General features: G+C 44.8%; 1 protein-coding gene across 12 annotated transcripts in view; it reads right to left on the bottom strand.

Moving 5' to 3' along the window:
- The window catches only part of fryl (furry homolog, like), a 65,800-nt gene that overhangs the window by 10,354 nt on the left and 32,105 nt on the right, over nucleotides 1-23,341 (bottom strand). For 5 of the 12 annotated variants that reach the window (XM_076726453.1, XM_076726444.1, XM_076726443.1 and 2 more), the window contains 43 exons: nucleotides 23,002-23,103; nucleotides 20,563-20,607; nucleotides 18,056-18,159; nucleotides 17,769-17,877; nucleotides 17,571-17,657; nucleotides 17,299-17,470; nucleotides 17,075-17,207; nucleotides 16,875-16,982; nucleotides 16,524-16,761; nucleotides 16,266-16,442; nucleotides 16,057-16,143; nucleotides 15,700-15,968; nucleotides 15,137-15,344; nucleotides 14,769-14,893; nucleotides 14,609-14,666; nucleotides 14,426-14,517; nucleotides 14,165-14,337; nucleotides 13,880-14,040; nucleotides 13,669-13,779; nucleotides 12,657-12,811; nucleotides 12,446-12,545; nucleotides 12,156-12,324; nucleotides 11,441-11,709; nucleotides 11,195-11,335; nucleotides 10,919-11,087; nucleotides 10,726-10,810; nucleotides 10,166-10,278; nucleotides 9,927-10,077; nucleotides 9,739-9,842; nucleotides 8,876-9,058; nucleotides 8,431-8,632; nucleotides 7,916-8,037; nucleotides 7,621-7,808; nucleotides 7,118-7,212; nucleotides 6,409-7,004; nucleotides 5,844-6,112; nucleotides 5,617-5,757; nucleotides 4,561-4,761; nucleotides 4,290-4,451; nucleotides 3,841-3,951; nucleotides 3,499-3,675; nucleotides 2,536-2,736; nucleotides 1,205-1,396 (listed from right to left, as the gene is read on the bottom strand). In XM_076726453.1, coding sequence (XP_076582568.1) covers nucleotides 1,205-1,396; nucleotides 2,536-2,736; nucleotides 3,499-3,675; nucleotides 3,841-3,951; nucleotides 4,290-4,451; nucleotides 4,561-4,761; nucleotides 5,617-5,757; nucleotides 5,844-6,112; nucleotides 6,409-7,004; nucleotides 7,118-7,212; nucleotides 7,621-7,808; nucleotides 7,916-8,037; nucleotides 8,431-8,632; nucleotides 8,876-9,058; nucleotides 9,739-9,842; nucleotides 9,927-10,077; nucleotides 10,166-10,278; nucleotides 10,726-10,810; nucleotides 10,919-11,087; nucleotides 11,195-11,335; nucleotides 11,441-11,709; nucleotides 12,156-12,324; nucleotides 12,446-12,545; nucleotides 12,657-12,811; nucleotides 13,669-13,779; nucleotides 13,880-14,040; nucleotides 14,165-14,337; nucleotides 14,426-14,517; nucleotides 14,609-14,666; nucleotides 14,769-14,893; nucleotides 15,137-15,344; nucleotides 15,700-15,968; nucleotides 16,057-16,143; nucleotides 16,266-16,442; nucleotides 16,524-16,761; nucleotides 16,875-16,982; nucleotides 17,075-17,207; nucleotides 17,299-17,470; nucleotides 17,571-17,657; nucleotides 17,769-17,877; nucleotides 18,056-18,159; nucleotides 20,563-20,607; nucleotides 23,002-23,103 — 6,855 coding nt within the window. The remainder of the gene's footprint in view (nucleotides 1-1,204; nucleotides 1,397-2,535; nucleotides 2,737-3,498; nucleotides 3,676-3,840; nucleotides 3,952-4,289; nucleotides 4,452-4,560; nucleotides 4,762-5,616; nucleotides 5,758-5,843; nucleotides 6,113-6,408; nucleotides 7,005-7,117; nucleotides 7,213-7,620; nucleotides 7,809-7,915; nucleotides 8,038-8,430; nucleotides 8,633-8,875; nucleotides 9,059-9,738; nucleotides 9,843-9,926; nucleotides 10,078-10,165; nucleotides 10,279-10,725; nucleotides 10,811-10,918; nucleotides 11,088-11,194; nucleotides 11,336-11,440; nucleotides 11,710-12,155; nucleotides 12,325-12,445; nucleotides 12,546-12,656; nucleotides 12,812-13,668; nucleotides 13,780-13,879; nucleotides 14,041-14,164; nucleotides 14,338-14,425; nucleotides 14,518-14,608; nucleotides 14,667-14,768; nucleotides 14,894-15,136; nucleotides 15,345-15,699; nucleotides 15,969-16,056; nucleotides 16,144-16,265; nucleotides 16,443-16,523; nucleotides 16,762-16,874; nucleotides 16,983-17,074; nucleotides 17,208-17,298; nucleotides 17,471-17,570; nucleotides 17,658-17,768; nucleotides 17,878-18,055; nucleotides 18,160-20,562; nucleotides 20,608-23,001; nucleotides 23,104-23,341) is intronic. The other 7 variants (XM_076726449.1, XM_076726446.1, XM_076726448.1 and 4 more) reach the window with 4 other exon arrangements.

Below are 23,341 nucleotides of genomic sequence, written 5' to 3'. Positions count from 1 at the left end.
GAATACATTCATATTTGATTACATTAGCAGAAAACCAGTTACAGCGTCTGACTCACACACAGGACACTGCAGATAAATTCCACATGTTAAGTCATGTTGACGCAAAGCATGGCGGGGGTATGTTTGGAGATGGTGGGCAGAAGAGGTTCTAATTAAGAGCACCTGTTTTTCTTGTCTTGTTTTCTTTTTTTCCCCCCTTATTTAAAAGTCTAATGCATTGGGAGCGCTGAGTGTGGCAGGCAGCCAGTACATCACAGAGACGGCAGCTATATTAGAGAAAGCTTTTAGAAGTGGTCGTGGCCATCCTGGAGGGAATGAGTAAGAGTATTGATGGTTTTATCTGGGGCTCATTACACTAAGAGCTGGGGCTGTGATGGGGGAGATGTCCTTGAGATGATATTGAGACCACTGGCTGGATCGAGTTCCTAGAAAGTTCCATTCAGTTCTGTGTGTGGAGGGGTAGAAAAACCTACTTACAATATATGTGAAAATGCAAACCAGGGAACGTAATATACTCACCGTTGTTAGTATGAGTGATAAATGTCAGTAGCAGTAGACAGCAAAGCTTTTCATCACAAGAAAGGCTACAGCATGTTAATGTGGTAGCAAACTGAAGGGGTTTAATTGGCTAAGTCACCACTGGATTTCACTTAACTGCTTTTATAACGTTAACACACCACTTGTAATGGACTTATACTCACACATGCGTCTGCCGAAGATAAAGGAGCTGGTGTCCATTTCACAAGTTTTTAATGGAGGATTTAGTTGGAATGGTCAGTTGCTGTGTTATTGGAGATGTGCAGTAACAGCTAACCTGAGGTGAGCTTTTGTTTTCATCTCTCCCCAAATCACACACAGAAAGCGAGCCCCTACATACAAGCAAGCGCCACCACGTAGCCATTAACCACAAATGCCATTAAAAAAGGAGCAAGAGCTAGCATTCAGCACCCACACCCAGAGCAAAGCAACAAAGCAGACGCTGGAAAGGGAAGTCAGAAGCAGAAAAATGAGGACACAGTGTCTTCACCTGACCAGAACCAGCCCTTTCACCCCACCCAACCTCCCTGAAGGCAGCTGATCCTTTGTCTCAATGACAGACAAGGCAAGAAGCAGAGCAAAGGCACATAAAGGCTGAACATGAAGAAAAGGCAAGCTAGAAAGCACCCGAGCACCACAGTTTATTGCTGCTCCCGATTGATCGCACCTCAGGCAGCTGGCTGCTGGTGCTGTCTGAGTGGGCCATCTCCAAAATGGGGCTATCCATTCGAGGAAGGGAGGGCAGAGAGGGGAGGACAGTCGCCTCCTCTGTCAGGGCGCTGCTGGACGATTCTTGAGACTGCTGCAAGGAGTCCACATGGTTGGATGCGGTATCATCGGTGGCAGAGTCGCTGTTGAGCTGGAGAAGAAACACATGCTGAGCGGTTAAGCTTCTCCGTTCAGACACGGTATAAACACAACACAGACTGCATTATATGCTCCCAGGTTTGATTCAAACCTTCATCAAAAGTGAGGACGAAGGTGGTCAGTGTCAACACAGAGACTGAACAAAAGCTTCTTCAGGAGAACTTCTAAAACTTCTAAACATCAATGCGCTGATACATATTACAAACACTTCGTAACACCTGACACTGGGTTTCAGCAAACTTTGATGATGTGCAATTACATTACACACATTTCTCTCAAGCAGAGCACGTTTAGTCATTTTAGTCCTCCATTCCACTAATCCAGCCCTTCAAAACGGCTTCAGGAAGAAGTAAAATCATGCCAACATCAATAACATTAATCATATTTTACGCTAGATTCTTCAAAATTCTGTTTCAGCACACACATAAATGCTGCATGCTGGTTTTTCTGGGACAGGGAATACTGCACGACTACAGACATTTCTGGGGCAAATATCTACAAGAGGCAAAAGCTCATTCTCTCACCGTGCACTACCAAGATCAAGAAGAGCAGAAGAAGAGGGAAAGGAAACATCCCCATTAGACTGAGGTAAAGCATTTATATGAATGGCATTAGTGTTGGCAGCTTTGGGAAAGACCTTTCTTGCAAAGCAAAACAAAGCAAAGAAGAGTTAAAGAGAAGCAGCCTCACTGTTACAAATGCAAAGGAACATGCTGTTACTCTGGATACTAACACTTTGAATTTTACACTAATTACATTAAAAGAATTCATCCAATGATAAAAATTAAAAAATCTCCTCTCCTTTTGATAATAAACTATCATTATCAATCATTTACCTTGAGTTGATGTGAATTATCTGGATTTCCCTAAACTGTACTTACCGGAAAAACTAAAACAAATGTGAGAAGGGACAACAGCATTAATCTAGCAGTCAGAGGGACTGGGCTGAGGGTTGAAGGGGGAATCTACCACCAGCGAAGAAGCAAGCATCTAGCCCCTGTCCACACTGGCAGCAGGTCCAGCTCAGTACGCACACACACACACGCACACCATGCCAGCGGGGGCTGTGTGAGGAGCATGGTGGGGTGGATTGGGGGTGGGGGGAGGGACCCTGATTGGAGTGAGACTTACAAGGCCAGAGCGGGTGAGAATCTGGCTAGCGCTCAGTACCTCCTCCTCAGACGATTCATCCGTGTCCTCGTGGTTGGTGAGGTTGAGGCTTGGCGTGCTGCCTGTGTACTGGCACTCCTGCAAAGACGGCGTGTCCCCTTTGTCCATGCTCTCCAGGGAGCGACGGCGCACCCCCCAGTTGAAGTTGTCCATGCTCTCCCCCTGCAGGACGACCACGACAACAACAGTGAGACACAGCACGCACACGATAGCAGAGATTTTACAAGAGGAAGAAACAAAGCACAAGACGAACACATAACGTGTATCAACATTCCACAACTTAAAAAAAATAAAAATAAATAGAATAATACATGAATGCATGAGTTTTTTTATTATTTTTTTTAATTTTGGGATGGTGAATGATGCAATGTTCTAAAACTAGAAAAGTGAATGGCTCACAACAACAGCAGCCACTATTTGAAGTCAAAGAGCACTACAGCATTTTATTTGATGACAACACAGAGACACCAGGGCACTGCAGAGGACGGCATCTCTAAAGAGCTCACTGGCCCAGAGACTTACCTGCAACTCCTTGTGGCAAGAGAAGAGAAGGAATACGTGTGTTAGTAGACTTAAGACAATTACAACACACAGAAAAGTTTCTACTACAGCAGTCAGGACAAAGAAGATGCAATTTGGACAAATGAGACATCACTGTTGTTAATCCAGGACAAAACGACTACACTACGGTGCAAAAGTAGTGATGAAGAGTGACTGAACTGAGAATGCAAGTACTGGACACAAAGTGAAACCTGGGTGCAGCTGTACTTGCATCAGTGTCCCTGTGCGCCATACATTCGAGTGGATTTGAAAATGGTGATCTTCTAAAGATGGTTTATGCAAATCCTTTCCCGTCCACCCACGAGACATTTTGACACAAGCAAGCTGTGTTGTGTGCGTGTGCAAAACTGACGGATTTCTCACCTCGGCATCCTCCAGCTCCACATCTAAGAAGTCAAAGTCCTTGAAGACACCGAACTGCTGCTCACTGCCCGTATCTTCTCCCTGCACCTCCTCTTCTCTGACCACCTCCTCCACCGTGGGGATAAGACTGGTCTGCTGGTCTGCAGAGTCCAGGTCCTCATTGGATGAGAACACCACCTGCAGAGAAATGAATACGAGGACAGAGACTCTTTGTTCTCACATTGTAAAACATAATTGTTGTATGTCTATAAAAAAAAAACTATTAAGAAAGAAATAAAATCAACAATGACAGAAAGACAACACAGTAACAACAGCAGTGTTCTTAAGTGATTTTACAGAGACCTTGTCTGAGGCTTTAGAGTAGGAGAGGAGTCTTACAGATGGATTTTTTGGAATGCCAGACTCTGGGCCACATAAAGACAGGACATTCATCAGCCTCTCTCTGGTTCTTCTCTGTAACAAGAACAAGCAAACATTATGAGAGAACTGGAGTCTTTTACTATCTGTTCAACATATGACACACTCTGTGCTTTCTGACACCGGATCCATCAGCAACAAGGAGTGAGAGAGTGAAACAAAGACAGTATTAAACATTACTTAATGTTTGGTGCATTCATGGCTTTTGTTTGCATGCTGGAAAGAATAATAGCGAAAAGTTAGCGTGATGTCGTGTTTTGACAAAGGGATTTACATTTGGTGGGTTTGTGCTACATTTGGATGGAAACCCAGTTACTGCTGCCTGCTTTGGATAAGTACATAATGTTGGCTGTCGTGTCTGCTTCAGTAGGTACCTGAGAGAGTTGAGGCCTCTTCCAGCTTACTGGCACCAGACCATTGGAGTTGGAACCGGACGATGTGGAGGAGGTACTCCTAGTTACAGCTATCACCTGTGGTTTTCCATTCCGCCCTGCTGCTGTACGCTGGTCTCCATATTTATGCCCTATGATTGGTGTCTATAGAGTCAAATAATGCCAGTCAGCAATTCAATATGATACATATGAGCAGAGTGAAAACAATGAAGCAAGTGTAACGAGGAAAAAACTGAAGATGGAGGACACCGACCTCTGAGATGTCAAAGTGGAAATCCAGAGTTTTGCCAGGCAGCTCCTTCGAGGAGTTGTTGAAGATGCGTGTGAAGGCAATTTCTGGAGAGCCGCATGACTCGGTACTATAAGATCGCTGCACATCGTCTGGAACAACAAGGCTGGCTGAGCGAGACACCACCAACTTCAGAATGTTTTGGGCCTCCTTCCAATGTGGGCTCTGTAACAAAACACAGAAATATAATGACTCCATTGTGAAATATCAGGCTGTGTGGGTGTTTCTGGAGAAGGCATGAATGTGAATGGGCATATTTTCCCTCAGAAGGCCAAACCATCCCCTTCCCACAGCAGCTATAGACTCTGAAGCCATTTGTATTTTATATCACGGTCTAGAATGTAAGGCCTGTGTTAATGTCCCTGAAAGGATGCCACACGTGTGCAACTCTCAGCGTATAGCAGTGCATATGCAGGAGTATACTGCATACGCACAAACACAATGCCTTCCACAAAAGGCGACGCTGGTAGCAAGCCAGTACAGAATCAGCCCAAGGCCATAATGTTATAACGGCTGTCACATGCAGTTTTGAGTGCAAAGTATATAAAGTAGTGCCCTGGGTCAGGACGAGTAAAAGCCTTCCATGAAGAGCTGCTTCAAAAAGGCCTCTGAACAATGACCCTGTAAGATATGTTATTCTTTCTTATTCTAAATTGTGCAATTACTCTTATAGGCCAGATCATCCCAGTATTCACAGACATCAGGCTGTCTGTAAAAACAGGCTATGGAAGTAAAAACGAAATCATTTGTTTGTATTAAACATATGACAAATGTGGGTAAAGTTCTCGGCCACCGCTGCAGTCTGAGGCTTTGATTCTACTGCTACCTGCAAACAATAATGATATAAGGACTGTAACCAATTAATATGAAATACTTCTGCACTTAATAGGAAAACAAGTTTACCTTTACAGTCACAGAGTAAATATCTAATATGCATAACTGGTAACATTTGACGAGGATCTTGCACAGCACTGATTGCGATTTGATCAAAACCAAAGAGGACGCGTGGTGAAGGCTCACCTGAACATATTTGCCAATGATCTTCATGATCTCCAGGTTGAACTGTTTGACGGGGGCTGCTGATAGGTCGATATGACTCAGCAGACTGTAGATGATCTGCAACAAGGACTGCTGCATGCTGGGAAGGCCTTTCTCCAGCAACTGAGAGAGAAAGAGATGCACACATTACTGGTTTGATCTCACCGTAGGTGACGAACAGCACCACGTCTGATCTTCAGCCTGCGTACCTCAGCCAGGTAAGTCACCAGGTTCAAGGTTATCTCAGCGAAGGCGTCGTGGAGGTAGCGACAGACCACATTGATCCAGTTGGTGCAGTCGCGGGAATAGCTGTGCGTGCTGTACAGGCTCATCATGTGGGCCAGGTTGGAGAGCGTGGCCGACTTCTCGTCCGTGCACACCTTGGCTATCTTATCAGCTGTCTCCTTGCAGAAAGGAGTGGGGCTGTCGAAGTGCTGGATGAGATGTGGTAGGAGGCACAGGACGTTCAAAGGAAAGCCTGCAGACATGAGTCAGGAGGACAGTGAACACAAAGTCACAGCATTAGCAAAGGAGTTTGAGGAAAGGACTGATATTAATACAACTGTCGACAGGAGTGTGAGCATTGAACTGAGCACTGAATGCAATGAGGAAAACAAGAAAACTTTTGTGCAGCTGCACAGATTTCAGCTTTTAGAGTAAACAAACATTTGTTGGCACAAGTAAACACGTTTCAAATGATGGAAACAAATCTATGAAAAAACAATCAAAAACATGAAACCCCTGATCACGCCAGCAGCAGTCCCACACACTGACCTGCCACTTGAGAAGGGTCTATCAGTGTGTGTCTGGACACACTGATGAGCTTGCTGAGCAGGTGGATGGTGAGCTCCTGAGTAGAAGCGGAGGTGAAGCCCTTCAGGAAGAGCTGCAGCAGGCCAGGGAAGCTGTACCACTTCAGCTTGGCCTGGACCTTCTCCAGACGCTCTCTGCTGTCTGCTCGGTCCAGAGGCAGCTGGCCCAGCAGTTTGTTCAGCAGCCGCAGGGCCAGCAGGTACTCGAACTCGTAGTCCGACTCCAGCAGCGAGGCGGCGATCCAGAACACGGTGGCCATCAGATTCGCCGGGTCCACGGGGGGGATGGCTTCCCCTCCGGGGCCCCCTCCCCCACCTAGCGACGATAAGCTCCGCGTGCGCGCCAGGTTTCCATGGCTGCCACCGAGCCGGTCGGCTACGTCGAGGGTGTTGCTCCTGCGCCTGTCGCCTTTTCGTTCGCCCATCAGGCTGGCACGAAGGGAGTTGCTGCGAGTGTGGACATGATGGAACAGACCGCCGCTGTTCAGGTTCAGCTGGCCTGTGCTTTTCCTGTTGGCAGCAAACTTGGGCCCCAAGAGGTGATCACGGGAAGAGGTTCTACAAATAAAACGACAAATCTTTCTGTAAATGACTTATCTAACAGGCGCGTCAGGCAGTATGTGATCACAAGTAAGAATGAGTCAAACAAAGTGAAATGAAGGAGGACTTACTGTGCTAAGGCAGTGAGGAGGTCATAGTTTTTGACCGTGTCTGCTAGCGTGTCAATGCCCGACTCCAGCGTCAGGAGGAGCTCAATGACAAAGCCCTGAGGAGAAAAAAACACCAGAGGTCAGTCTGTCAGAAAGAAAGCAATGACTCTACATATCAGTGAGTTCAAACATAAATAAATATTTTACCATTCTTTATCTATAATTCCTTGTATGTGTACACACACTTGGCCATTAAACCCGACTATTTTCGGTCTAATACGGGGCTTTCTCCACCATCCATTCCACCTTTACAATGCCTGTCGCAGTTTCAGACTGCAGCAACCACCAACAAGTGTATCTATTTATATCAGAAAGTTTGAGGAACTGTGCTCGAAATGCAATCGTGACTCATTTTTCAACGAGTTGGGCAGCACTGTAGGGATTAACTGAATGTTAGGAACACAGACTAGTGTTGTAATCAGACCAGTGCAGGGCAGGACCACGCAGTTGCTTTACGTTCTGACCTGAGCCTCCTCTCCAGGGTCTCCTACAGTCTCCACCAGCCGAGAGAGAATGTCAGACAGTAAGGCCGGAGTCAGAGGTTGCTTGAGTGCCCTGAAAATTTGGAATGAGCGTCCAGCGTAGTGGCGAGAGGAGCAAGACAGAGCCGTCTGTAGGGCTACGTCGCTCAACAGCGACTCAAGCTGGAAACCTACGGGGATGTACACACACATACAGGTAGATATGATAAAGCTGTCCAGATGATACCAAGCCCACATCAGTCAAATGAGGCGACAAGCAGTTATGAACCATCCAGACCTGACTGGGAATGTTTGAAGACAGTCACTACGTGTCTGACAAAAACACTCAGCTGGTCGGCGCTCTTAATGTTGGGGTTCTTGGGCGACACGTCCTCGTGGTTCCAGAGCGGACCTCGCTTTCTACAAGGAAAGAGAAAACACACGTCAGGCAACGCGATTTGTTGAAACCATGAAATTAAACCACACTTCAGAACATCGCTTGATATTACTGAATTGAATATTATCACACCAGGCAAGAGGAGCCAATATGAAACCAACTTCAAAATCCAACCCATGCACTGTAAAATACCCAGTCCATTCAGACACTGCAGGAGGCATGAAAGCAAATGATTGAACAGAGTGAGTGACATGGTAACATCTATATGATACAACTGATGCAATCCAAATGTGAGATTATACATCAGGCCAAATTATTTTGCCTCAAGTAGTAGCAGTAGTAGTAGTACAAGTAGTGGCTGCGATAAAAGTATTGTTCTGGGAAACACTTATTCTAATGGAACCAGGTCTTCTCACCTTGAGGTAATGAACTCAATGAGAGCTTTGACTTTCTCGTCCTGTTCAGCAGTGACGTCTACCTCACTGAGGAGTGTGGGGGAGAGGTGGGACAGAGCGGTCCCCCCCGCCCCAAGGCTTATACTGGATGACGTGGAGCTCGAGCTGAGGCCCGAGTCTGTCATAGGTGATGGCTGACAATCTGGCAAAAACTCCTGCACTCCTGTGGGAACAATTCACATGCACGTTGTAAACACTGGAGGTGCATGGCGAGCTTTGAAGGGACGTCAAGAAATACTCCATCATAATATTTTGGTCACTGCTGCCACCCAGTGATCTGTTGTGGCAATATAACCAGTGAGTATGTGCAGTGTTTCTCTGTTACTTTGCCTTCACTTAAACAGTAGTTTTCTTACTCCTTATTGTCCTTTTCTCTTATGATCCTGAGCTCCACGGCAGAACTGACCTGTGAGGTTGAACTCTGGAGCTACTGGCTTCACAGTCAGGACCCTGGGCTCGTTGTAGTCTCTGTTGCGTAAAAGCACCATAGCCACAGATTGAACGTTGCTATTCGCTCCCTGGACGACGAGCAGGTGAAGCAGCAGACGTTTGCAGTGCTCGTAGACTTCTGGGTGCTGGTGATCAAACCCTGGAAGAAGACATGGAAGAGGGAGACATATGAGATCCTGTGACAAGTAGAGCTGCAATGAAGTATGAGAGGTCAATGAGTAATTGTCTGGAACATGATGTTAAATTCAGATGGAGGGCAGGAAGTGAAAACTGCAATGGATGAGATGGAGGAAAGCTCTTACTGTGCTAGTTTAGATGAAATTATGAGAGAAAGGTATAAGCAGAAAATCAAAACATATGTTGTCTATCAGCACAGATTTAAAACAACAGCTAATGTTACACTATTTACCTCCCTCCTCCCGCCTGCAGATGGTTAACAAGCCATTTTTTCCAGCATTTTTCAGTCAATTTCTTGCATTTTTCACCCTAAAGAACAAGAACTTTTGCTTCTCAGTGAAAGCTCATCGAGGTTTCTTGGATGGATCGATTTGAGCAACCGTTACAGTGCTTCCTAAGGAGAAAATCACTTCCTGCCCTCCATCTGCACTTTGCACCACAACATAAGTGACGTGACGTTATATACAAACATCCTATTAAATTCACTCCTCTACTCCATTTGAATACTTTTGAATTTGCTTATTTGGTATAAGATATCGGGTTACTCAGGTGCAGGAACTGAGAGGCCCCGAAAGAAGAAAACCAAATCTGCTCTTGGCAGATACAGCCATCAAAAATATTAACAATTAGGAAGGAACTTACCTATAAAAATTGCATGCAGCAAGAGGTGCAGGTAGGCACTCCACTCCACTTTGACCCCATGGTCCACTATGAGGTCTGTTAGTAGGATGACTGCAATGTTACATCTGAAAAGCAGAAAATACGGGTTGACTTGGGAAAAAAGACAATAAAGTGACACAGAGGGAGAGTAAAGGTGATGTAGGGCGCACCTGTGGAGAGGTACAGCAGGTGCATTTGTCTCTGGCAGGTAGTCCACAAGAGGAGACCAACAGCCTCCAGTCGGAGGGAAGGGAAGAGGTTCTGGCTGGTTGTTATCCATCACTTTCAAACGCCAGTTAGCATAAAGCGGCATGGAGTCACCTGGAAAAGGGAGCAGATTACCAGAAGAGTTGATGGGAAAGAATTCTGCGTAGTGTTTAATATAGTGGTGCGAAGCGTTCACTCTTACTCTTCTCCTCTTCATAGGAGCCTCCAGAGCTGCTGCTGTACCGAGATTCCAGACGGTGGTGCTGGCGGTTCAGGTTACTGTTCAGACCACTGTAGATATCCAGGTGGGTGTAACTGCAGAACAGACAGACTTAATTCAAAAGGATAGCACCAGCATTTCATTTTTTTTCCCCATGGCCAACAACCTGAATCTAATTCATTGCATCAGCAGGATTTTCCAATTAAAAGTATTTCACCTCATGGATCTCAAAGTCTCTAAACTGTTTCTAAAATAAACTTGAGAGTGATTCATTTGAATCAATTAAAACATAACAATTTAGTGGCTGTTCTTATTTTAACCTTTTCCATAGGAGGAGTTACATCACACATACAAACAGGAGACTTGAGTCTTAGAGTTTCAGATTTTTATGACAAAGCCAATAAGCAAGACCACTTTAACTTTTAAAACTGAATGCGTTGGTGCTGCTTCATATACTGTATAATGTTCAGGTACACACATCCTGCTCCTCTCATCACAATCTCTGTTTGACACAAAGGCCAGTGCTGTATTTCAGCTTGTACCTGTCCTCCATGTTGGAGTCTTTGATCTTGCTGTCATGATGACCATCGTTTCCTGGCACCATGGTATTGCTGCTGGAGGTTGTTCCTGTAGGAGCAGACATGAAACATTCACCATCTGGCATTCAAAACACCTGATTCAGTATTGGAACCATGACCTAAGCTGTGAACTTGTGCATGCATACTGCTGATTAACCTGAGGTGACTGAGGGGATCTTGTAACTGGAGGTGATGCGGTAATAGGGGGGGTTGTCCATGTGAGTGACCGCTGAGCTAACAGGATCAGTCAACTCAAGCTCACACATCAACTCCTCCAGCAGCTGCATAGTCTTATCTCTGCCCAAGTAAACCACGACCCGTTTCACCTGAGGACACACATGTAACACAGTCAGACACACAAGGAGTAAGTGGTGGACAATAAACATGGGGACACGACAAGTGCGGTGCATGAACTAAGCGTCCTGTGACTTACGTAGGGCAAGAGGCTGGGGTCACTGTTGACTCCCGACATACTGATGAGGAAGTGCAGAATGATTTTGAGGTTCTTTGGCCAGCTGTCTGCTAATGTGGTCCATACATTCTCTATCTCTGACCAAGCAAACTCATCCCCATACTGTAAAGACAAAATCATTTCATGATCAGTTGTCTCAAATCAATATTTTCAAATCCATGTAAATGCAAATACGACGGAGGGCAGACGGTCCTTCAGCTGTCTCACCTTAGCAGTCATGAACATGAGATTGTTTAGCACCATGGCTGTCGCTCGCGGCGAGCCCCAGCCCTCTCCACGGAGCCAACGCCGGCTGTTGACCATCATGATCTCCCGCTCGTGTACGTCCTCATCGTCCTCACCACTGCCGCAGTCCTCCGGTCGTCGTGCAGCTGGTTTGAAATCAACCAGCTCCACATTGTTCATCCAAGGCAGGAGGTAGTGCAACATGACCTGACGACCACCAGGGTGCGCTGTCTGGATGCGCTGGCTCACCTCTGGAGTGGAGACATGCAAGACATAAGGCAATATGTACAATTTCTATGTATTAATAAATGGATGTTTATGAAATTGACTGACTTCATGAACCACCAACACAAACCAAACACCCAAAAAACAAAGTGACACATTTTTCAAAAGAGCACAGAATGATAAATATTTGACATTGAGACTGCTATTTATATTTTGTCAAAAATTCACTCAATTCCTACACTTTGCATCTGAAATATTATGCAGGTATATGACAATATTTGTTAACAAAAAGGCTCTCATAAGGCTGGAAATGTATCTGATCGTGGACAGCAAGGCTTATATGTGCAACACTGGGCAGGGCAGATCCCTGTTGTCACACACAAATACGACTTTGAGTTAATGGAATAATTTCACACATTACAGCACCCCGTTAACCCAACAGCAGCTGTTAACAAATTGTAATGTAGCAAACCTGAGAAGATGGGCAGCGTGAGCTCTGGGTAGGTCCTTGCAAGCTCCTCAGACAGCTGGTAGTAAGACACGGAGTAGAGGTGTGGCAGCGGTGAGGGAGGCGTCAAGATACCATCTGTTCGCAGGATCTCCAATTTATGGGCGTAACGGAAGAGCTTTGGTTCCAGGATCTATTAGTTTCACACAGACAAATACCACACACAGCATTTAATGAACAATAAAAGCTTGCATGGCAGCGTTATGTCAAGATAGATAAGAAGTTGCTGATGAAAAGAAAACAGAAATTCAGACCTGTAACAGCTGCATGGCCACCTCATATATGTCCCTGGAAGAATCAGCCGCCTTGAACAGAATCAGGTTCAGCAGCACCACAGTGTCAAATTGGTAATCCCTAAGAGAAAACATAAAGCATACGCAGTGTTTGATTAGCAATTCACTGACTCCAGAGAGAAAAACAAATCCACAGAAGACAGTTCAAGCTGACGCCGGGAATGTGCGATACCTGTTGTGAAAGACATTGGCGATGGCCCTGAAGCAACCTGCAGCCACACGACGTGAACCGGTGTAGCAGCGGTCCACGGCCCAAAACATGAGGTTGCTCTGGTCTGGATTCAGTTCCAGCAACAGCATCACAGCCTCACAGCCCAGCTGGTGAACCTAGAGGAGACCGCAGAGCAACGGTTACAACCAAGGCTTCACGAACAGTCACTGCACATCCTGCTCACTTTAATCCATTGACCATTAGCACTGGCACAAAAATATACTGTAAAGTTGAAGCTAAATATGGATCCCCACGTGCAGTATTTCTACATTTTGTTTGCAGAATCAGTAAAAACAAGGTGGTAATCTAGTTCAGACTGATAAGCAGGGAAAAGTTTGTGATTTAGCACCTACATACGATGTTTTATGATTGATTAAAAGGTGATTTTGAGCTGCTCTCTGTAAACAATCGATCTTCTTTGTGTTTTTATCTGAATGAAACAGTTTGGCGCTGACATATTGCAGTACTTCTGAACACCACTGTGTAGCACTAGTGTAGCAGTATGTGAACTCTGCTGCATAACTTTGACCTCAGGAAGTCTTATAGCACAGCCAGACCGAACCAATCGCTCCTATAAAATTTAAATGTTGCTTATCACTGGAGACATTATTATTGTATACTTGTCCTGAGTTGACTGCCATCATTACATTCATCCATTGAGACAACCTGCCATGGGATCTAATTTATGACCTTGTTAGAGGTTTTATATGCTTTGATAACAACGACAGGTCAAAACATGAAAGAGCTGCCTTTGTGTGTCAGCCAATACATCCAAAAGAAAAGTGAGTACTTTGCTCTTTCTGAACTCTGGACATGCTGCCTTCAGAGTATTCAAGTTGAGCATTCAAGACTCTGCTTGGGCACAGCACACTCCTATCTCAACCTCATATCAGCACTCATCCACATACGTACCCTGGCTGAACTTTCATTTTAATGGTAATCAAAGAGGCTGACATGAAAAGATTTCTCTAACCTTCTTGTCCTGAGAATCCAGGATGTTGTCCAGCCACTTGTAGAGGTAGCCATCAGAGGAAAGGCCAACGTTGTCAGCTACAGGTCCACAACACAACACTGCAGACATGGCCTGGAACATTAACAACGCTGTTAGTTATCACTAAGCCTGGGTTACGTTCTATGCAGAAGCAGATTTCAACATCTATATCTTTATATGTGGCAAAGTGTACCTTTAGTGCACAGTACTGATGGCGGTTGATCTGCATATTTCTGTCACTGTAGCGGTCCAGGGGGGTGAACATGATGCTGAAGGGCCCAGCCCAGTGACTGAACAGCATGAACAGACTGTGTCTCAGAGACTGCTGGGGGAAGATTGTCCTCCTCTGGTGTACTGAACACATCAAGTCACGAAATTAACACGTGAGACACTTTGATTTTTGTTCCTATAACATTCAGTGCAAATAATCTAAAATAAAAAGATCAATGGCTGAAATGGGGACATTTTAAAGACATACCTGGGACATTCTGAATGATATTGGCCACAAGTGCACTGAAGTGACAGCGAATGTCCTTCAGTGTGTCAGAGTCCTTGTCATTTTCAGCCTCAAGCAGCTGCCTGGTCAGATCAACATACTCCAGCAGGGTGCTGTTCAGAGAGTGGCTCTCTCCATCTAACCCTCCACTGGCTCTGCATAAAGAGAAGTAACAAACAAAAGATTATTATGTCTAGAAACAGCTTATATAAAAGGGCAAATTCATAGTGTTGGATTACATACATCTGACTGATGACACCAGCATCAGCCAGCAGCTCAAATATCCGGACCAGCTGGACCCTGAGGATGTCACGACGCCTGCGTCGCTTCATGTTCTGCACAGTGAACAGAGTAGCATTGTAACTCAGTGAATAGTCTTTTGTTAAACACAGACAAGTTTCAAAGTTATCAATGAACTGCACTTACTTCAGGTCTTCTTTCTAGAGCTTCTTTTATGATGGGGTTCAGCTCCTCTATCAACTCTCTGAAGGACAGCAAAGTTACAGGTACGTAAAAAAACAACAACACAAGCAAATGCAAAACATACAGCCAGGTTTATATATGGATCGTGTCCAGTGCTGTGTACCTGAAGGCGACGGGGTTGGTCCTGCCAAGCCCCAACACAAGAGACTCCGTGATGTCCATGCTCTCAGAGCGCATCATTGGAACAATGTGTTTGAACAGGGAGGAGGGGGACGGAGTGCCGACAATCTATTAACAGATGCAGAAGGACAAATGTCATGTTATAAAAAAAAAAAAAAAAAATCTCCTCTGACGCTTCATCATTAGCTGTCAGCATGTTACAGGGTTACACTTATATCGTACTGTGCTTTATTTTTCTTCGCCTTCTGTTTCCAAACCTTTCCAGGCTTGAAATTAGCACTATACTTTTGTTTTTTTCAAGGCCTTGTAAACGTGTGTGCATAGGGCGTTGTCTGTGCTGCTGCTCCCGACCTTTGAATCGTAACTGTAGCCGCTGTCCGGCGTGGACGCCAGCGTCTCAGGCGGGGAGCAGCGGACGGAGCCAGAGGTGGAGGATGAGGAACACATTGAGGTGGAGGAGGAGGCGGAGCTGCAGCAGAGAATCAGGTAGTTCCTCCAAAGGCCGATGTAGGAGTCACTGCTGTTCAGACTGTTCACTTTCTTGGCATTGATGGGGCTGCTGCAAGCGGACGACAGGAAAGGTCGAAGATGAATGACATGTATCAAAGAGGAAGAACAACACTGAACTGTGGGCCCAGAGAATGAAGCGGCTGACTTCTTCCTGCTTATGTCAAAACCTCACATGCTTTATCAGTCTCTGTCATTTATTTATCTTGTGTCAAGCCCAGTAAACTAGTTTTATTTGGTTCAGCCCACTATTCTCTTACATTATGTGTGTCATCATGAAGACACCATCACCCAGCCACTCTGAGGACAGCCTCCAATAAAAACACCCACAATGACAGAAACACTCAGAGAATTACATCAGTGTACAAACACACAGCACAAAGACACAGAGGCTTGAGGAAACATACTTGATGTCAACTTGTGGAGACAGTAGCTGCAGGCGGGTGTAGGCAAACATCCAGGCATAGTTGAGGGCAGTGGGGCAATGCTTGGGCAGGTGCTCCTGTCGCAGGTAGCTGGAGAAGCTGATGACCCAGGGGTCCTGGCCCTGAGTAACATGGGCGAACACCCAGATGTGCGAGGGGCTCACCACATCGAACTGGTGGCTGATGGGAGAGGAGCTCCACTCGGCTAGCGTCTGAAGATCAATCCCACTGGGACAGTACAGCAGGTTTGTCTATGGAGAATAACAGAGGGAGACGAGTTGAGAGTCAGAGTATTGGTACAAGTTTTAGGATTCTTTAAACAAGAAAAGGCATTTATACCTGGTCCGCTCCTGTGAGATGAATGAAGCTCTCCAACACTGATGCACTTAATCTGTCCATTACATCAATGGCCAATTCCTCATCTCCCTGAAAAGATTGAGGGAGATAGAAGAAATGTCAGAAAACAGAGTACTCGTAACAAAAAAAGTCTCTGCAGACTCACATTTGACTGTTCACAACAAAATGCATGGCGAGTCTACAGTAATTACCTTGCCCATGCCCAGAGCAGTGTGCAGCGCTCGGACCTCCTTGAGGACGTTAACAGCCAGCCTGCGTGTGGCAGGGCGGCAGCTACAAAGCACCACCAGCGCTAAGCCCTCCACCACATGCAGCACACCTGATGGAGGAGTGCGCTCCAGGGACAGAGAGTGGCCGCTGCTTGAGCCCTGTTTCAAAGAGCTTGGAATGAAAATCACAAACTTCTCACTGTAATTCACTTAAAGACAGCTGAAACTCCTTTGACCGACCTGCACGTCGTGGCTTTTATTGCTGCTCTGCACAGCTTGCCTCCACTGGCTGATGAGCTGCAGTAGCATCTTGACAGCGTTGTCCAGCAGTGTGGGGTGGACATCAGTGACCTCACGGACGATGAAATAGACAAAGCCTGAGAGAACATCCTCCCGCCACTCTGGGAAATCCACCATGAGGGCCTGAAGGGTCGTGAAGGCAAGGCCACGCAGCTCTTCATCCATATGGATGGTCAGTCTGGAGAAGGAGAAGGAGCCAACAGGAAAGAATGAAAAGACGTGTGCAAGGACACCTCAGCTACAGACTGCACAGTGATGTGGCTTCAGAGGGGTTAAAAGAAGGTGAATTACTTGGCTAGAAGCTCTATTAGGTCTTGTCTGCTCATGCCATCTGGTATCAGTCTTGGGATGGCGGCCACACACGTACGGAACAAATCAATCTTTGGTTTCCTCTCTCCCCTGTGGCACAAACAGCTTATGAGAACCTGCTACAGGTCAGAAGAGCACGGAGCCATGGGCAGTGGCAGAGAAATCAGGTTGTGGTTACATACGTAATCATGTCCTCGGGCTCCTTGTTGGACATCTGTACATTGGTCATGCTCATGGAGCGTCCCACTTCCTTGTCCAGGTGTCGCAGGATGTTGTCTAAGGCTTTTCTTACTTGTGGGTAGTACAGTGACATGCCTGGAAACACAATAATTTAACAGAATATTATAACACAGTTACTAAAATGTCCCCATCTTTCCAGAAGTCGAGTGTAAAAACTCCAGCCTACCTATGACCTTGGCTTCTTCATCGGTGAGGGTGGTGTTGAGGAAGATCTTTTTGACGCGCAGGGTGTTGCCAGAGGGCATGATGATCCCCGTCGTAGGCATCGGAGGCTCCCCATCTTTCTGCTGGAGGCTGTCAGCAATCACCAAGAAGGCTCGCAAACCGATATTCATCCTCTGGCAGAGCGAACAGCGAGAGAGTGGGTGAGGTATGACACGAAAGACAGAGAACAACACTCCAACGATATCAGAACGTGACGTCTTCTCTCGAATTTACCTCTGGATTAATGGCGAAGGTTTTGTGAGACTTGCCCACACACAGGAGGTCATAGATTATCTCCTTCATAGCAAAGTCCAGTCTCTCCTAAAACAACCAACAGAGCAGCGATCACTCACACACAGCTACTACGCGGTGTATCCTTATGTTTGTCTCAGCTGTGAAATCCAAGCACGTCAATTCACGCTCCAAGATTACCTGAGCTATGAACTGGATGATCTTGACAAAGATGTTGAGGGGCGTGTCCCTGGGCACCACGCTGCGGGAGCCTTTGGGGAAAAGTGCTGAAACGATGCTGAGTAGTCGGCTAGTAGGGAAAAAGAGGGATATTTAAAGCTTATTCAGTGCTGAACAACAAATGTTTAAATTACTTCTACTTGATAGCCATCAATCGCAATGGGGTTGATTTTGTGTGTGTGTGTGTGTGTGTGTGTGTGTGTGTGTGTGTGTGTGAGGGTCAACTTGCAGTTGTCCCTGGTACTGACCTCTGTGTGACAGTATTACTCTCACACTTGATCCTGATAATGTAAACCCAGAGCAGTCTGTAGAGTGACTCCAGCGCCACACGGGACATTTTGGGGTCTTTGTTCTGTGGATGTAAAAAGAATATGAGCCACTCAGTTTAACTACGGCAATTTCATTACCCACCTGTGAGACTTGTGACATCAGGCTGCTCTTTTCTTGAGAAAGTCAGATCAAACAGAAAACCAGGGAACTGTGAGTAGAAGCTAATGACAGGATCATTTTTCAGTCACGGATTGATGTCTGAACAGTTAAAGTCCACATGGTCTGATGATCTGATGATATTTCATGAGCTTTAGGAAGAAAATGCTGAGTACAGAGACAGTCAGTCTCAACCAGAGGAAAATATCTTCAGCTGAATAACCGAGTCATTACAACCACTTCTATGCTGAATTTAAATAACATGAAGTCATTGTGTCCTGGAATAGAGGACATCCACTTGATATTTTAGGACTATTTTGGACTGACCAGCCAAGTTTCCTGCTATGACTAATTTCCATACTGTTGAGATACATGCACAGGCCCATACTGTGAGCAGCCATGCTCAGAGGGTGTGATGTGGGCATGGAGCAAGGATTTCCATATGTCAGCTTTACCTTATTGGCAAGATGGAGGGTTTGTGGTTGGCCCAAACCGGCATGAAGAGCCTATGGGTCCTCCACTTCACTGCTGCTTCATCTCCTTTTTAGCATTCCTCTATTTTAAAGATTAACCAAACAAACCATACTTTGGTGTGGTCTGGTAATTCACGGTGAAGACACGTCTTAAAAACAGAGACCATGACCGTCCAGCCCTGCCCCACCAACATTAGCACAGATAACCCTTACTGGGAGGGCACAGTGGAAATGCTTCTAGGGCATGACATGGTTTGGCTTAAGCATGCTATACAGTAAAAGCAGATGGCAGCAGGCGGATATGTTCGAGGCAAATGTCCCAAACACAGATAAATAAAACCACATGAAAGTGAGAAAGTGTCTTCTTGTGATTTCTGGTGAGTTGGCATTTCAAGATAAAGTCTTATGCTGCATTGCAAACCACTGTGAAACAGTCCTTTTTTTGTACTGCAATCATAAGTCTAATCTTTGTGTTCAACCCAACAAATCAGAGCAGCACAGAACAGCAGATCTCTGAGCACAAACAAATGTCTCCAATGTCTACTTAGGTCTGCTTAAAGTCAGGACTTTGACATCACCATTCTTTCTTGAAATCAAACACTGTGATGTGAAATTTAATAATGGGTAATTGATTTGGTGAATAAGTTGATTGAATTTCTATTCAAAGAACTCACAATCAGTTGCACACTTGTCATAAGTTGTCACTTACTTGACTCAAATTTTTGAAAAAAAGGTCTCTTTCTTAAAATATGCTCATAAATTGAAATGATAGGCTTATTTTGTCCATCCAGGACAAAGACGTACATCTGGTACTGAACACGGAGTCATGATGACATAATCTTTGTGTTTTCATGCATTTATTTAACCTGGTTAGTTTGGTGTAAGTGCGTTAAGTGCAGCTGGAGATAAAGAGACTCCACTGCATAACAGAGCTACTTTTTGCTGGTTAACCTGGACCGGAGAAAGAAAATCCACATCTCACCTCCGTGCTGTGCACATTACGGATGTCCGTCACACATCGTCGATTAACGATTTAATAAAAACAACACTCGCCCTAATGTCAACAGCCGATGTGGCAGGTACTGCATTGTGCAACAAGAAAATAGAGAGCACAATGTGGCTGCTGCCAGCCAGCTTATTACCACGTCCAGCAGGAAAACTAAAGGTAGCACTGCCAGAGCAGGCGGCAAAAACACCAAAGTCCACGACATCTCAATGAATTTAACTTTTCATGTTTCCGTGACCTTTTGCTAATGAACACTGGGGATGGCACAACACTGAATCAATATCGCACTGACAGTAACTATTGCTTATTTTCTGCAAGTAACAGAATTGTGCATTTCATTGCAACAAAGTGGGGGTCACTGTCTAGTTTTCCTACAATGTTGCTGCCTGAAAAACAGATATCAAATCTGTAATTGTTTGTTAATGTAGGAGTGAACTTCTGATATCTGATATCATGGAGATAATTTTGCAATCACTCCTCAGATAGACAGATAGACACATTCCAAAGCAAATATTGCCCAACACAAGTAACTTGACCAATATAACACCTCCCTGTATTAGATAAGCATGAATCTACAGTAAAAACATAAATATATAATTACACATCAGGAAAAAGTCATCACTAACGCCCATAAACACAAACCAGCTCAACACCAAAACCCTCAGACAACATCACATGTTCCTCTTCTCTACTTTAATAGAGCAACACGTCAGTGTCACCGTCACTACAGAGAACGATCACTACCCTGTTAGCCAATCAGACAGAAGCGTACTACCCTACATCCTGGTCTGGACTGGGGCCGTTAAAGGAATGGGAGCACTGGGCAGGTCGCTGACGCCAGAGAACTCACCTGCAGCGTCTCAATCTGCTTTCGGATGCTGTTGTTAGACGGCATCTGGAGCGAGTCAGTGTGAGAAAAAGATCAAATGACAGGAGACAAAGAATGTAGGGTTTGGGGAGGGACACATGCAAGTTAAAGGCAAAAACAAAAACATAACCTAAACAAATAAGACAAGAGCAGTTCAAAGCATCTCTACTCTTGTCAGTGTGACAGTACATAAATAGACACTATTCAAACACAACGAACTGTTTTTTAACGTGCCACTCGTGGATTTATTAGTGGAATTATTAGTGGCATGCTAGTAAAACAAAACAACAGTCCATTTGTATTTGATATGGTATTACATCCTTTAACACCAAGTGAGCAAAATCTTAATTTTCACGTGCATAAGAGAAGCTAAATAAGGTGTGCTGTGGTCTGGAAATCAGTGGGACAGAGAAAGGACACGTAAGCAGAGGGGTGGATACAAGGGAGGATGAGGGAAAGGACAATTAAAGAGGCGAATGGAAAATCATAAGAAAAGAGCAAACAAAACAAAATTGCCTGTTTAACCTATGAAGCCGACAAGCAGTGACACCCAAGTCATCCGTCCATTCAAATCAATGTCAAGCACACCCAAAACGGCTGTATTTTAACCCTGTGGGGACCATGCTTGGAAGCGGGGCTGTCCAACTATGGCAGAATCTCCATTTCTTTGTAAAATATGGCAACACTGATCAGGTCTCAACAAATTATATGCAATATCTCTTAAAGAAGGGACAACCAGAAAGTCTACTTGTCCCTATTCTCACTGTAGTTCATGTTTAAGTCAAATAAATAAAACTAAAGGACCTGAACACACATGTATAACATACTGGATACAAACGCTTGAGACGAGTAAATAATCACATGATAATGCTGCTGTAGCAACAACACTGAGTCACATGGGGTCACGTATCAAACTTTTTCTCTTGCAATTTTGTTTTCAAATCAAATTACATTAAAATGACAAATGCTGCCTTTGATCTACACGCTGTCTTGGCTTTGTTTCTTGCCTTTTCCCTGAAAAGGTGGTGTATGGGCTGGTTTGACCTTCCACAAGGACAACTCTCCACCCCGCTTTCATTTGTGTAACGTGTGTACACACCAGATATTCAAATGTTGTAATTTGTTCAGCATGGTGGAGGGTTGCTGGTTCATCCAAGCATAACACTACATTTAGCTGAATAACACATTTATTAAAGGTTATTAACTTTCAAAAACATCAAAGTTATTCTGATTTTCAGGAGCAGCCACAGGGTTAAAATCACTGGTTGGACAAGAAGCCCTAAATCACTAACATCATCCCTACACTCGAGCCTTCACACAAACCCATAAGATTATCTCAATCAAAGGATCAGCACTGACGCTCATGAGACTGTCTGATTTTCAAAAATCAAGGAAAATCTAAAACAATTACGATGGAGGAAGTGAATGCTGGAATGAGATCACTGAGAAGACAGACGGCCATTGAAAACCATCGGAAAATCACCATCACAAAGACGCAAACAGAAATCTATCCACCACAAGATCACAGATCACAGGATCTGCACAGAGGGCGATCAGTGCAGAACGGAAAAGACAATCATTGAGTCAGTCAGTCAGTCAGTCAGTCAGTCAGTAATTTGGTCAATGAGCTTCTGGGTTGAATTGGCTCCATGATGGTCAGGGACAGGAGGAAAGGAGGTTTGATCTGTTTGTAATTGGTTTACAAGGAGTCATTAACAGACCTGAGTTAAAACAGCACTTGAGAGAACACATATTATGCGAAGTGCATTAGTTTAGATGCAGGACATTCTGTTGGAGTTTAAAGATGCTACACACAGGTTCAGCTCATTCTCTGTGAAATGAGCTGTGGTTAAACTCCTGATTATTAGTGACACCCAATAATCATTTATTCGTGTTTGTTTTTTGTCCATTTTGAGCATAAACTGTAGCTTTAAAAGAATCAAAGAGGCTATTATCAAATCAAGTGCTATTCCTGTCCAGATCTGGTTGTTGATAATGGAGGGGAAGGTACATTTTGATCTTTAGAGGAGCCACAGAGCACACCCTTCACAACCAAGACGGTATCACAGTTTGTACGGACTACAGAGCATCATAACACCAAAACTTCATTCTTTAACAGTAATAAATATTCATGCCTTCATACTGTGTTCAATCATGACACAAAGAGAGGATTATGAGCTTGCTATTAAAGGGACGAATGTCACGTTACACTGGCACCAAACACACCAAAATTTCATTTCAGGTTTCATAACAGGAGTCATAAGACCTCTGAGGTTTAAGCTGACTTGTCAAGCCAAGTGTCGTGCCCTAAAAATACTTTCATCTGAAGAATACAGCCATTGTGCTGCTACTCTTTAGCGCACAAGAGCACACACTTTTCTCAAGTGGATGGATGGGTGTAAAGGCTCAGGGTGGCCGTACCTTCAGGTGTGAGAGGCAGTTCTGGAGGAAGATGTGCCAGTTGTTGAGGAAGAACTGCTTCTGACTAACACACAGCAAGCATGTCACCAGGGGATACAGAGCCTGGGGAGGGAGACGGAACAGTGTCAGCATCAAAGAGCACAACTGCTTTAAAATCTCATGTATGCCATCAGGAGCTCAGATACATCACTAAACACGCTGGATGGATCCGTTAAAAAGAATTCAATATATTAGATCCAGATATGAAAAAACTGTTGTGAGGACAATTTCAGAGTTGGTCAGTAAACATAATGGACCAGCAGTGAGGTTGTGCTTATTTAAGTGAAACATTTCTGCATGA

This window comes from Chaetodon auriga, chromosome 3 (genome assembly GCF_051107435.1).
Source record: "Chaetodon auriga isolate fChaAug3 chromosome 3, fChaAug3.hap1, whole genome shotgun sequence".
NCBI lineage: Eukaryota > Metazoa > Chordata > Actinopteri > Chaetodontiformes > Chaetodontidae > Chaetodon > Chaetodon auriga.
Note: the sequence above shows the minus strand (reverse complement) of the source record. Positions and strands in the feature narration are given on the sequence as shown.